This window comes from Manduca sexta, chromosome 17 (genome assembly GCF_014839805.1).
Source record: "Manduca sexta isolate Smith_Timp_Sample1 chromosome 17, JHU_Msex_v1.0, whole genome shotgun sequence".
Classification (NCBI taxonomy): Eukaryota; Metazoa; Arthropoda; class Insecta; order Lepidoptera; family Sphingidae; genus Manduca; species Manduca sexta.
In genome coordinates, this window is record NC_051131.1 from 4,770,871 (window position 1) to 4,787,211 (window position 16,341).

At 33.2% G+C, this 16,341-nt stretch overlaps 1 protein-coding gene across 1 annotated transcript in view; it reads right to left on the reverse strand.

Moving 5' to 3' along the window:
• Nucleotides 1-11,259: 11,259 nt before the first annotated feature.
• The window catches only part of LOC115445170 (ras-related protein Rap-2b), a 34,850-nt gene continuing 29,768 nt past the window's right edge, over nucleotides 11,260-16,341 (reverse strand). Inside the window, exon 3 of the mRNA XM_030171350.2 lies at nucleotides 11,260-14,077. Within this exon, the coding sequence (XP_030027210.1) occupies nucleotides 13,757-14,077 (321 nt within the window). The 3' untranslated portion in view covers nucleotides 11,260-13,756. The remainder of the gene's footprint in view (nucleotides 14,078-16,341) is intronic.

The window sequence follows — 16,341 nt, forward strand, 5'->3', positions numbered from 1 at the left end:
TTTCGCAGTCTGGTTTTAAATATACTGATTTACATTTTTATTCAGAGAGCTGATAAGTATTGATGAAGGCGGGGAGATTGGTTTCTGTATTGAATGGGAAGTGTCTGAGGTGTCGGCGTGCCAGGTCGCGGCCTGTATTCTCAGTCTGTGTTGCTAGATCATTATTAGATTCATTTACGGAAATAGAAATAATTTTTCAGTCTATGTTTGAACTAGGAGGTTGAAAACGATTTATTTAGCAAAAAAGATATATTAAAAATATAAATATTTATTAACAGCTATAGCTTAAAGACATAATTAATTATTTAGAATAAAGATACGTACCATCTGCATCAGACAACCAATTCTGTTAACAAATACAAAATTCGTTTCCAATAAAATAACCCAAGACAGGTTTCCGGGAGTTTTTCGGATGTGGTAAGCGTTAAGTGGCGGTCCGTTGTATCGATCGTCCACACTGCGCAACAAGTGAGGCGCTGCGATACCAGTGCTTGCCGCTCGGCGCACATTAGGCCTGTTAATTGCACCTGCACAAAACAGCTGGCACTTGAGCTGGGTACTGGAATATGTAATTGATTTTTGCAGAGTTTAGTCTCGGCTCGACCGTGTGCGGAAAACTGGCGTAATGAGTGTTTCTAAGATTTCATACAATTAATCTTTCCTTCTCAATCGTTTTATTTTCTTCATTAAACTTTGACAACGCAATTTTTTCTGGGGTGGTTAATGTGCTATAAAAATTGCGTGAAGGTAATAAAGAATATCTGAATAATAAAGCAGTGCGTGGGATTGCATCGCCCTTGTCACCGTGAAAGATATTAAGTTATTATTATATTTTTTTTTGTTGCCGTTAAATGATGAGAAGAGTATGCCGGTCGCCTAGTTGTAAGCGATAAGACCGCCATAGATAGTTGCGAACACCATACAGATCTTTGAATTACTTAATACTATGTGGTACTCCAGTGCCCTCGTCACCTTGTGACATTAACATGAGAGACCTATGTCTCACAATGCCCTGGTATTTACAACGTTTTCACCGGAACACAATAAAAAATGCAAATTGTTGTGCCGGCAAAAATAGACATTGCGGTGGTAATCAAACAGACGTAAGGTTCAGACGTACCACCAAGTAATATTTGCAAAACATTCCTTTCGTGATAATATTCAAATATGTCACATGCGTGCCAGATAACTTGAGCTGCAAATTTTATTACGTGTCAGTCGCATGTAAGGAGATAACGAATTTTATTTTACATAGAATTTACCATTCGAGTTCGGAATGTGAATATTAAATACAGAAATAGTATGTAATACATCCAAAAAATACAAAATATTTATAAGACCGAATCAATATCAATTAATAAATACTAGACAGCCACTTCACATCTACATATCACAAGATTAAGGACACAAAGAGTACGAATTTGTTGAAAATTTAAAACAGAATTCTTGAGGCATTTAAATCTAGGATTTAATCCAGGTTCTACCGTCATTTAGTTTATTTGCGCACTTTCTAAGATAGCGTCAAAGAAATATATTGCAGCTGTTACATAAATTAAACGCAAATGAGGAATAATTATAGAAGTAATTTATCCTGCTTTACTAACGTCGTCTTTTCTTTAAAACACAAAAAATGCGGACTTAAGGCCTCGAGCAGAGGCTGTATATCTTGTCGTCGAGCAACACTATACTATAATAAAACTGTCAACTTTGCTTCTCATAACAGCAATAGTGTTTCTCGGCAACAAGTTGACAGGCTGCGCGTCCTCTAAGTCTTAATAACACAAAACCATAAAAAATTTGGTAATTATATATTTCTTTAGTTCTACCATCTGAAACAATATATTAGATATTTACATTTTCTATGCTATCCCGTGCATCCGTAGTTCGTAAAGAACTTTAACTTGGTTATTAGACGCTTACATGAACACATGTATGGGTTTTTTGGTCCTCGAAATTTGGATACGCTTTAACGCTAGACGCTAGCTTCAAATTACAATACTTATTTTGTGAGGGTTATATTCTACATAGTTTTCACTCAAAGTTTTAGAGCCAATGCACCTTGTAAGAAGACCTTTGACAATTGAATAGATATTCAAGGACTTTGTGTCCATGAAATAAAAGTTTGTGATATATACTTTTTCTTTTTTTCTCATCTGCATTTATATTATATCGTCATCATCATCAGCCGCAGGATGTCTAACGCTGAACATGGACTCCTTTACTGATTTTTAGATCGCCCTATTGGAAACGGCCCGCATGCAGCGAACTTTTGTGACTTCTTCGATCATCTGTCCACCTCGTAGATATATCATATCCTATCATCAGAAGGATGAGCGACATGCTCGTTCTTATAATTTAGTTCAAAAGAAAACATTTCAGCACACTTACCAAGATAGCATGAATTTTTAATAACATTTTATATTTTGTATGTTAATTTACGAGTACTTCATTGTTTAAAAACTTTTGAAACTTATCTTTGACTAAGCCACTTAAAATCTCGATTTGTCTTTTTTAAACTATCAGGTGCCGTGTTTTGTTACAAAGATATTGATATCTATCTATAAATATTAATATTTCTTTTTAAAAACCATAACGTTATATCCACTTTTTACGAAAGAGAGACCTATTATTTACTAACATTATTTATTCACTGGAAAATAAGAGTTTTCCGAGAATCTAGAATTGTTCCGCGAAAAACATGTTATGTTCTTGGCCAAATAACATGTTTTGATTGCGTATAAAATTTGATGGCGACAAAATGAAAACAAACTATATTTCATTAGAGTTAATTGTTTTTAATATCGAAAGTAAAGAAGTTATTAAATTAAATAATGAAAAAGGATTTATTGTAAAGGACATCTTCGAGGCAAGATTTTAAAAGTTTTATTAGAGTAGCCAACTCGCTTAACTAACGCCCGCGGCACTGTTGATCCAATAGTTTCAATGTGACTTGCTAACTATGAGAATGGAGGACTTACTTGTTAAAGAAAGTAATCACATAAATGTTACAATTATAATATTGTTAGAATTTATACAAGCAGCAAATTTTTAAAATAAACAAAAAAATATATATGTATTTACTACAATTTATTTATAAAATTATAACTAATATAAATGCTTAGAACTATAGAACATTAAGAATAAGCTTGAGATGGCAAGTAGTTATAGCGTGCTAGGTAATAAACTAAAACTAATTATTATCCTTAAATTGTGAGCCGTTTTAGCTACTAAGTAATGAATTGCCTCACCGAAAGGTATTTTTTTTAATATCCAACTATTACTCTACTAATTTAATGTCTCTAATTGTCTTATTTTTAATCGCCACAGCGTGCAGCATCTCAGTAATTCGGCATGATTGTGTCAAATAGCGTGAGATAGCCATCAGTTGCCATTCGATACTCTATCTAGACGGCATCGCGTTTCCATCAGGTGTGGAGTGCAGTCAAGTTGTCGTGCTAAAATAATAAAATAATAATTTCAAAGTAATATTCTTTGCCGTCTTCAATAAGTACTAATAAAAATGAAATATCCTTCTAATATTACTTTGAATACAAAAACTAATTCGCACAGTTCAGGTTTATGGCTAAAAAGCAGGGTAAAAATATGTAAGGAAAGTGCCTAACTTTAGGAAGAGTCCTGAATAGAATACAGGGGGCCCATTCCGTCTATAGTAGCATATCTGTCTTTTTGCAATTAGGGCGTTCTAATCGAATGGCAGCTTTTAAAGCCGTATAGGTAAAAGAGCCAAAAAATCAATTTATGTAAACATCTATCAAAGCTGATACAGAAACGAATGTTTATCAACCTATTTAAAATAAAATATGTATCAAACTTAATATTCTTTATTCTTTTCTGGTCTTTTCTTGTTAATTTAAATCTCAAATCGAAAAATCTCTGCGATAATGTAGGCTATATCTGAGGATTGATAACCTTTATGATAAATGCATTTCAAACGTATATAGTATTGCAGTAACATTATAATACGATTTCAACTGCGATGAATGCTGTGTTGTCATGAACAAAGGATCATTAGATTTTGTAGCTTAACAAGAGAGATCAAAATATAGTCGGGGGTAAATGATTGCTGGGATACTTGTAACTGCGTAGAGTCTCGTCACCCACACACACACACGCACTCACGCCTTTTATCCTCGAAGGGTAGGCAGAGGTGAATCTAGTACACCCAGTTTGCGCTGTGTGTACTGCGTCTCATGACGTGACACGCGGCGAGCCATATCAGGCGCAGATTCTAGACTCCAGACTGATACTGAATAGAAAAACCCTATATCACTTTGCCTAACCCAGGGATCTAACCCGAAACCTCAGCACTGCAGGTCATACTGTAATGCAGTTACGTTAGCAAGGCAGTCTAGTTTGTCTTATGATAACTATAAACAAAAATATTTCTTATTGTTTCTAATGCAGACATCAAAATCGACTACATTCATATTTTGTTATGTCTGTATTTAATAAAAGAAAAATATGGAAAGTAATAAGACAAAACAATATTTTATTGTATTGTCATTTTTATGGATGAAGTTTCTTGGAATAGGGGCATACGTGCTTGTTAAATATAATTAAATGTTATCTATTATATTGTGATGTGAGAAAAAGTGATATTGCTTTTCGAAATAAGATAAAGCACAAATGGCATTTTTCTCACTAACGGCAATTTTTTATAGCTATGAATTTGAAATGATTTGTCATCGCGCAATAATTTATATCTTTAGCAAAATTCTATTGCATAGTCGGACATATATTTACAGTGACTAGTTCGATAGGCTTTTATAAATAAATTTTCCCTTCTTCGCACAGATAATTATTAGTGTGAAGTGGCTTGCCAGTGTCCGCGGTATATATGCTACAGTTCATGAGTGGCGAAGACTACTTATCACTTGGCAGACTGCTTGCTCGTCCGCCAAGCTGGACAATTAAAAAATCAGTGTTAGAATGTGAAAAAAAAAAACAGGAAACGACTCCGTCTCGCTTTATCGTTTTAATTAATTACAAAAAAACCCGGGAGTTCCTTTCTGCCTTTCTTCGGGTAGTTATCGCTTAGGTAGCTAGTGGAATATTGGTACGTTAGGGCTTTTATCGGCCTCACCGGTGAGGTTCGCGACGCGTTCCTCCCTTTATCTTTATTAAGATTATTTACATCTTTTTTATTTCTTCTTTCCTGCCAGCCCGAGCTGGCTTCTTTGTGTACTTTATAGATTTTCATTTATTTTATGCCCAATATAGATTGTCTTTAGTTATATAAGTGACTACTTAAGGCGATACCTCAAGGTCCATTTTCATACATTTTGTTTCACCTTTAATCTGGGTAACTAAACAAGTATTGGCAAGTAAAGAATTTAAATTCACGTCTAGTTAGTGATTAGTTCTCGCAGTTGAAAGAAAAACGTAAAAATAATTAATAATCATGGATATTTCTGCCTTTAAAATTTCGTCATATTAAATTTGAAAGGCCGAAATATCCATGATTATTAATTATTTTTACGTTTTTCTTTCAACTGCGAGAACTAATCACTAACTAGACGTGAATTTAAATTCTTTACTTGCCAATACTTGTTTAGTTACCCAGATTAAAGGTGAAACAAAATGTATGGTAAAAATTAAATATTCTCATGTATCATGACTTATCATAAGTGCAACTATGTTCGGTTTCGTGATTTTATTTATCGAGATTGGTTCACAGACTATCACTCGACTGACACATTCGTCCTCCACCAATCACAAACATTAAAATTAAACATCGAATTACGTTTCTGGATTTTTTGGGGTATTCTTAGGTGATTCATTAATTATCGTATCTCTTAATAGATGGGCAACTACTTTAATGTAATGTAATTTTCCTGATTTCGAATTCGTTTAAATATAGTAGCCGCATATTTGTTACGTTTAATAGTGATTTTGTTAAGTTTTTATGAGTAATTTCTCGCGCCAATGTACCGCAAAAAAACTTAAAACGTGGGGTTAATATTCAAATAGAAAATAAAACGTCGAAACCGATTTCGATTTTTTCGTTCCATTTTATGAAAGCGTGAATTGCTCCCACTCCTGATTCAGATTTATAAAATAGGTATGGCAAATTTCTGTTCTTTGATTTTTAAAAAACGTGAATGGCTTTTGTTATGAATTCCCAGATTTATTCGATGGGTTAGAAAAAATGCCTGTGCTAAATAAATAAAATCAAAAACAAATTTTAGTGAATTTTAGCAGTTCTACATATTCAACTTACTTTAAAAATAATCTACACATAATACATATTTTGATTCCACTGTTTCACTATTCCGAAATTACCACATTCTTTTAGGACAGGTAATCTTCGTATTTTAGAAATAGATGTATCTCGAATAATATAAATATACAAAGGATTGCAGCTCTATGTAAGTATTTGTATTATTCTTAATATAAAAGAACCATCTCCATGATTTGAGTGGCATTTCGTAGGACTGGTTCTCGTGTTGTAATGAAAAAATTCCTTGGAGTTTTTACAGTATATTTTATCAAGTTCTCTGGATAGTGTAGTGTACGTCGTACATTAACGTAAAAAATAAGTTATATATGATATTCCGTAATAAAGTTATAGTATCCAGAGTGTGGCCGATTTTATTAGCTTAATTAAAAGCCAAGCATTTCTTTTATGTAAAGTTTTCTATTTAAAATTATAATTCCTTGGATTCAATCATCAATAATAACGAAATAATATAATAACGAAATAAAATAATAATGAAACAATTTTATAACGTCTTCAAAAAAGAAACAAAACCATTAATTAGTGTAGTCGTCAAATTAGCAACCAGCAGTTTCTTCTCCATTATAACAAATTAATTGCTGTGAGATCTTTATCACCGTTGTTAGTGGATCGTCTATTGGTTTTATTGAACGGGTCTAATAAAGAGATGTTTAGTACGTAAGTGTCAACAAGATGGCGCCGTGGAGTGCATAAATGAGGTGGAAATAATAGAGCAGCTGTTGTATAGTCTTAAGTCGAGCCTGGAGTGGTTACTATTTACGTTGTAATATTGAAGTGTTTATAGTTGACTGTATTTTATAATTTATTAAAGGAATAATACTATGATTGACTCAAGATGTATTCCTTACTTGTTACCTATATTATAAACGAAGCGTCTGAATTTACAAGCTTTCTAAAATCAAGACTGCAGTTGCGAAGGGTGAAATTTTCCGAATGAGAACAAAAATACGGTTTGCAAATCATTCTAATGATATTTAGATATTATATAAACTATGAAAAGGTAGCCGGCAGGAATCGGCTTATATGGATCCTTCGCCTGTGCTAGGCTGTATTTCGTGCTAATATTGTGAATTGAATATCTACTTGTGTTTGTATTCCCCTTCGTAGTTCGTAGACGCTAAGACGGTCCATCAGAGGCGCCTTTTTTATACATTCTCGCAAATGCTAGTTTTATTTTCCTTGTTTTGTACAATTAATTCTGAATATACCCAACAAAGAAGATGAAAATGGAATACCTACCTTAATACTTTATTTAACATAATTATTGTGAGCCGCAAACATTTATGCGTTCCCAATCTTTGTATTGTGTAGATGATATTGTTTCTGTGTTGAGTATAAATCCAACATATCTAATCTCCACACACACTCCACCTTTTATTCCCGAAGGACTAAGCAGAGGCGCAACTGGTGTCCATCTTTCGCCGTGTGTATTCCGTCCCATGATGTGATAAGAGGCGAGCCTATCACCGTATCGGACGCAAATTCCAGACTCCGGGCTGATACTAAAAATCTTACTAACAGTTTGCCCGACACGGGGATCGAACCCGAGATTTCAGTACCACAGTAGTAGCGTAATACAAATACGCTACCGATGCAGTCTAATCTAAAAATCACATAGGTAATGCATAAACTAATATTGCACAATTTTTTGGTTTGATCCTAAGGATAATATATAATAGAAATACACTGACGCCTTCTAGCCCCGAAGTAATACGCAGAAACACAACTAGCGCAGTCAATTTATTCATACTTATCTAATATCCAGTCGCATGATGCTTTAGGGGGCGAGCCTACCTCTGTATCGGGCAATGGTTCGAAGGGTCCTATATCCTGATTCCTGCCGGCTTCCCTTCACGTAGAACTTATCATAAGAATGATTCGCAGATCTATATGTTGTGTCGGGTTTCCTTTCGCAAAATTTCACCTTTCGCCACTGGTCATCATTTCTGCCGGGAATCGTCCACTGCTGGACGTAGGCCTCCCCCATTGAGCGCCCTACGCTGCGTCTTCCGGATCGCTGTCGCCACTCCAGAACTTTTCCGCCCCAACGGACATAAATCGCCACTGATAAAGGGCATAAATTCCACCTTCTGGGCTAATAAACTGAACAAACCAATATCATGATACTGATCATACGTGACAATAGTTAGTGGTAGGATATTTTATATAGGATAGCCACCAGGTGAGTCTGTGGCGTTCTGGAATCAGCCTGTGTATAAATGGTTTCAGTGCGTCATAATAGTGTCGATTGCCAAGGGGTAATCATCTCTCGTCAGTCGACATTCTATTAGACACCACTCTACTTACTATCTTCATATGTATGGTGCAGTAGGGCCACTTTTTCGTGCACGAAAAAAAAAGTAGTCGACATTATCTTTTTTAGGTGGCAGTCACATATTAGTAGCTGATCCCGTAACCACTTCTTGACTAGTAATTACTGGAAAATATATTTTAGATATCATAACATAGAGTTGAAAATGAATGGAAACTTATATTCAGGTATTTTTATTTGAGACACACATTTTTTTACATTCGGTACAAATTTAGTTTATTTAGAGGAAATAGATTTTGAAATATGTTTTATAAGTGGTACAAATAAATTATAATTAATAGGTACATATTATAAAATAGTACATTTTGTTTAAATTCAATATATTCTGTGGAATATGTCGGTGCAAACACCATGACACAACTTTATAAAATGAATGGGTGCAATCGGCGAGCTTGGAAAATCTTGTAAAACTTCTCTTGTTTAATAAATTTAAAAATTTTATAAGTTTGAAGGTTTCTTTATGAATCATGGATTTATTACAAATATTAATGATTCAAGCAAAATACGTTACTAATGACATGTAAGTAAATTGATTTCACACCAGTTTACATAGATCTATTAAATTCACGTAAATAATAATAAATATTTACATTTCCAAACTACTTTTGTCAAATCCATTAGTGCCCAAAACAGTATACAATGTTACTAAATAACATAATTATTTTTAACGAATAAATAGACACATATATATCTTATTGTGCAATTACAATCGGAATGTTATAAAATAGCGCAGAAATTCTTAATACTTTAAGTATATGTAACACTAATTATGTCTACGTACATTTGTCTTTAATATTATCACCAAAAATTGTTTAATATTAAAAGGTCTAATATGCAATAGAACTAACACATATCCTACTTATATAACATTAAGCAACAGATAAAATATTAAGACATTGTATAAGAACTAAGCGCAGTGAAAAACAAAAATATGTTATTGAACAAATACGGTTATTTTGCTCAAGAAGGCTTTTAAATAAAGGCACATCCATGTTGAATAAGTTATCAAAAACAATTATGTAGTTTGGTAAGTTTATAACTTTTAAACATTCGGAAAATATAATAAGATTTTAACTTTTAAAAATTCGGAAATTATAATAAATTTTTAACTTTTAAATATTCGGAAATTATAAATAAAAATGACATTTATTGAGAAATAGGTTTTTTTTTTAACTTAGGATCACATTTGAGTTATTAAATATTTGTAACATAATATTTTTTAACTATTGTATGCATTTTGTAATTATAGATAGTTGCGATCATATAATTGTCATTAATTCAATGTGATTTTAATTGTAGTGTTTTAAAGATAACAACATTTTAAGCAGATCTACTAAGTACAAAATTTCTTTGTTATAGAAACAATAATACTTCTCCTGTGTTCTCATTTTTAAAACTTTTACAAATATTTGTAGTCAGATATTAGAAATATATTATTCATTGTGGGTGTATAGTGTATCACAATGATAACATGTACAGTCAGCCAGGAAAGTAGCCGAATAAAATCTTTTATGTATATCTCAAATATAAGTCGATTTAAAGTTTATTTAAGTTAAAAAAATGATTGTTGATAAGGAAACAAAAATTTCAAAGCAATTTAAAACTTGTTCAGCTACTTTTGTGTGTGACTGTACATACACATACAATTATAATTAATTGAACGCACTCTACTATGTTGAAAACTAACTGATGCCAAGGAATACACAATCTAATAATATATATAACACGATGAATATGATTTTAATCTAGAGCCTTTACAATTTGACTTACAAGACGCTCATTATCTCGTGCCACTCTTTCGTGTAACAGCTGTTTGCTGCTCTAATCTGCCAAGAGATCCAGTTCTACAAGTGTGTGGGCGTGATTTATTAAGGGGCTTGACTAACAGTGATTTAAAAAAAAACATCTCTGATATTTGGTTTGCTTTCGAAGACATGTTCAGCTATGTAATGCCCACTCTACATACTCGAGACAACTCGGTCTCGTGCCTCGTCGAGAAAGGACGAGACCGGGGGCTCTCCACATTCTCTCGCGGTGTTCGTTCAGTAATCATATAATATGGGTCTGTTAGAAACGTCTGTAGCTGTAGCATTTTGTACTGTAGCATAATAAATTGTTTTCTTAATTCGATAAAAATAAACAGTAAATCAAACGTGAGTCCTTTGAATCGAGTCCGGAATACCGACACGAAGGGGAGACCATACGAATATAGGCGAGAATTAACGAATATGATCTCTACACTCGTATTTGGCTGTTACCGCGTCGATTTACCAAATGTGTGGAGCGGTATTTACGGAATATCACTGTATTCGCTGTTGGTAAATAAAATAACGCAGAAAATGAACGAGAAAAGTACGATTATATTTTAATGTGGCAATGTGTTTACATTAATTTAAATAATTAATGAATGACTAAGCCCTAATCCAAGATAAAATTTATAAAGTTCTTATATTTTTTTCAAATTTAAGACTATGTCCGTATGGAGGATTTAGATATTAATTTAAATGTTTTCATGTTTTCACATAAGATAACATTTTAGATTAGTTTTATTGTGCTATTTAAACAATTTCTTAGCAGAATATTTAAAATAATCCGTATTTATAATATATTTTAACACGCTTTAGTTAAGATGTTGGTTAAATTTTGCACTTGACTGGATAAATATTCCTTTCAAGTGACACGGAGTGAAAAACCTACATGACATGTCGTCAAATGCAGTGTAGATTTTATTGCTGCGTTAGGAAATGTTTTCTTATATTTTTCTTCATATTGTATAACATTAAATCTACCCAATTCCCTCCAACTCCTCCGGTAAATAAATCTGCCCATTATTCCTCTCGAAATATCATCTTGTTATAAATAACATCGTGGATGAAATATGTATCAAATATATTTTCTTATGAGTAACATTGCTTTACTTTATAATATTTTGCCGTGGCAAGAACATAATAACCTTTGAGATTGTTACTATCAAAATATGTTTTAAAACAATTTTGATTCATATTTATTAATTTTGCTCATTACATTTTGTTAATGGAAGGTAGTTTTCAAATATTTTCGTTTTAATAAATTTATTATATCATACTTTTCTATACTTACAGGTATTTAGAAAGAAGTTTAAAGACTTTAATGATTGATCATTTGTAGTCATTACTTTCAATATAGTGTGATTTTTAAATGTTTACGGATATATATATATATATAAAAATCACACTATGTCACACACTCACAACTGTTTTTCAATCACACACTGTTTTTACATAATCAATTCAATTTTTATAATTATATGTAAACTTCCTCAAGGATCTATGGTGTAGCACATGAAAAGAAATAAATTGATACTGGTTCTCTTATGGTGCATTTTTAAGCAAGATATTATGTGAATAAAAATTAATTAAATAAATCATTTAAATTAAACTATTTTACGGATCCGTAAAATAGTTTAATTTAAATGTCTAACATTCGTGTAAACATAAGAAATCATTAAATAAAACATTTTCGTAAACTGAATGACATTGGCAATAAATATTGTTTAAAATATGAATTATTGTATATAACCCAACCATAAATACAAATTAAAGTGTACAAAATCATTATACACACGAACCAATCTCGTTGATTATTCGTCATAAAATTTTGCCCGGCATAATTAGCATACTATTTTGACAACATAACATGTCGCGAATCGGACTTATTCCGTATTTCCGCACTTCCACGAATCGGGCTTACACCGTATTTCTGCACTTCCACGAATGCTGGCGATATATTATCCGTCCGACATAGCTTTACAAAAACCGATGCTTACTTTATCAATACCTAAATCCTTAACTATCCCTTCTTCCCTAGTGTTTACGTTACTTACACGTGTAATGTTTCACAAATTTAGTTTTTATCAGAAAGATATTAGGTTTCAAATATTAATTATGCATAACTGATACAAAAAAACGTCGCTTACGACTTACGAGTTGAGCACTGGAATAAATTTTTGTTGACAGTTTCAAAGAAAAAAAAGTAAACAGCTCGGATTATAGTAACAAAAGGTTTCTTCACCCCCTTTTTATTACATACGAACTGTACACATGTTAGAGGAATCTTAATGGATGTCTAGAGTCATCACGTGACTTAAGTTTTATTACCTAACATAAACATTATATTATTACGAGCGTGTTACACTCATGTACGTTCCCTTGCAGTATAGAACAGCGACCAGCAAAATAATTTATTGGAACTGGAATAATATTAATTTTCTTAACCAATTATTAAAATAACTTAATTTTGTTGATATTTTTACATAATTACGGGAAAAACGTACACATTCTCAAAGTACATACAGTGTAACTAGATACAATAATTAGGTTTATTACACCTGTTCTGTTTTGTATTAGACTTGTTTTAAGTCTATCTAAATAATTCTAACAAATGAAGTCCACATATTTATGAAAGCAAAATAGAGTTAAAGAGCAATCTCAAATAGTTATCGAGGACGTTACAAATTACTGAATTTGGTTATTATTTTCATACTCTGTAAATTATTTTGTTCATTATTTAAGGGAATTTAAATGTCGATATTAAAATCTAGATTTGTCTCTACAAGCTTTAAGTACACGCCTCCTCATATTATAGATAAGAATACATTAATAATTAATGACACAGAAATTACACATGATTTGGTGTTCATTTATATTCTAATTTAATAGAAGTATATTTATTACCTAGATGAGACTTTTAAAAATAATTGCAGTATTATAACGCGAGTCGCGAACATCTATTATAAAACTTTTATAATTATGACTCTAGTCAGAAAATTCGAAACTCACAGTATATAAAGATGGCGGCGCAGCGGTGACGCGGCGTGACAATAACATTTTGGTAACCTACTTTCTAATTTACGCAAAGTTTCCATGTAACTTACGAAGAATTTGTAAGTTCATCGATTTTGCGGCTGCATCTGGTTTGTTGGAGTTTGATGTAAACATCATCAATCATTTATCGCGAGGACCCAATTATGAATTTGTGAGTTAAAATGTGTATAAGAGGGATTAAGCTTGTGTTGTTCTTTTCCTTAACGTACAAAACAAATATGATTACGGTTATGTTATCCATTGAAAGGGCCGCGCCACTCCACCGATAGGACGAAATACGACACCTAAACTTACACGATTGATCTAGGAGATGACGCACGAATTGCGTTTGCTATTGTGCCGTTCCCGTATCTGTTGTAGGTGGGCGAGCTGCGCCGGGGAGGGCACGTGGGGCTGCGAGGGCGCGGGTGGCGTTGGGCTGGATCCCGGAGCGCCCTGCGGCCCCGTCGGGAGCGACTGCCGCCGGCGCCGCCTCAACGCAGGCGACAGATTGTACTTCACCTTTGCCTGCACCAACAACTCCTTGAAGATCTGTGACACGTTGATGTTGTCCTTCGCTGACGCTTCGACGAAGCCATTCTCCCAGTCCACTGTCACCACCGATTCTGTTGTGTGGAATTCTATCTGTAAAAGGAAAGTTCGTTACTTTATGTATTTATGAGTTAATATAGAGCTGGACTGTAGGTATAAAATATCCAACAGCTTATCTATATATATAAAAATGAATCCCTATTTCCCTTGGTCACGCTATCACGCGTGAGCGGCTGGACCGATTTCACTATTTTTTGTTGTGTTTGTTATTGTCAGGAGGTTCTTATGAAAGAAAAAAATCAAAAAAATGCGCGGAAAATTAAAAAATTTAAGAAAACTTAAAGAAAATATTAATTTTATATAACTGTCAATTGTTTGAAATAACTGTCAGCGATTGACAGAATGCGCGCTGCAAATTTATAGTTAAGACGGGACAACGTCTGTCGGGTCAACTAATTTACCAATAAAAAACAAATCGATTAAAAGTTATAACGAAAATGTATGACATAACTAATACCATGAACTTATGTCGCTACTTTGTAGATAAAAAATTGCGACCATTTATCTTCCGATAGTACATTTCCCAAAAGGCAGAACTATTTATAGTGTTCATGGCAATCATAGCCCATAAATTTTCTAAATTGCATTTCCGGGTATAAATAAACATTCTACGCCTCCCTAGATGTTTCGGGGAGATTGTCCTTTTGACTTCTGATATAGAATTAAATGTTATTTGTTTTTAGAAAAACACGAGTACGGTTACTTCTGTAAATGAAATAGTAAGCATATAAAGTAGACTGTGCAATGGAATAAATTCGGAGTACTGAATACCACATTTAGAGTACCAAATACGAAGCTTGGCGTGAAATACACCCAAACTAAACACGCCAGTTATACACTAGTTTTATGCTAATTTGTTAGTACTTTTTATAATACTAAAATCATGACAACACCTTCTCAAGTCTGTTCAGCTCTTTCTGCGTTGATTCTTTCAAAGATCATAACAACATACATACATAGCTTTACATCTTTTCCCCTATTGAGAAATGGTGTAACACTCCATTTCGCTGAAATGGAATTGCTATGTTAATCCCATGTACATCGCATCTTTTTTTATTGCTTTGAATGACGGGACGAGCGTGCCGTTCGCCTGCTGGTAAGCGATACCACCGCCCATAATCAGTAGAAACACCATCTAAACACCTTGAATTCAAGTCTCTATGTCCAGTAGTTACAATGGACTAACACTGCTACTTGGCGGCAGAAATAAACTTTGCGGTTTCTACCTATCCACGCGGGCCCTCATGAGAGACCTACCACCACCATCTTAACAATCTATCACATTTATATTATAAGTACCTTAATATGCTTTACTAAGACACGTATAAACAACAAAGTCAATTAATAACAGTTTACTCTAAGTTCATAAACATGAACTCTCGAATGTGAGAGCATTAGCTAAATACAAACTGTGTTCAACAAATTCCAGGAATTCTCGTCACAATATGGAATGCTTATAAACACCCTTGACGTGATAAGCTTAAGTTATTTTAATTGTATTATAATATCGGTTTGATACTTATATATTCTATGATAATATTAATTTTGTTTATACTTCTAGTTTTTTTTTCATAGAGTAGTCATGTGGGTCAAGAGTGCGCATTTAAACTTTGACGCTTCATAACATCGAAAACTATTTATAGAATAAAACGAAACCGTGTTAATCAGTAAGACTGTTTATTTGTCAACAATTTGGATATAAAACTATTGTTAAAAAAACCTTATATTTCAAGATACTATGAAAAACAAAGAACGATCCGAACATGCACACTTACCCCTTTATAGGGGTAAGTGTACGCAGCATCGTGGGTAAGTGTACGCACCACTGTGTGTAAGTGTATGCAATACTAAAAAAGAGATTTTAACCTATTATAGCTAGCTTAAAAACATTAACAACATTTTTTATTTATATGTACTTATGGTATGAATTTTTTCGCTAGTTGAAGCATCAACATGTTGGTGAAAATGCAGTGGTGGCAGAACTGGTCAAAATTATGTCTGTAGCTGAACATGATACAGAGGTGTCCATGATATTTTATTTTCCTTGTTAGCGTTGGATGATGTCAATGTAAGTCCAGTAGTCAACGACACATTTTGTACAGGTTGACTAAATGATGTAGGAGCTTTTTCGATCTGCAAAGAAGAGTCTTGCCCGGACATAAAAAGATTAAGGAATGTTGAAGGTGAAGTCGTTCCTGCACTTGCCGAAACTTCTTATGTAGGTAATTTAGAACAGGTGGATGCTATTATATATATGCAGAAACTTTGATTATACCCAGTCTTGTACAGCTAAATTC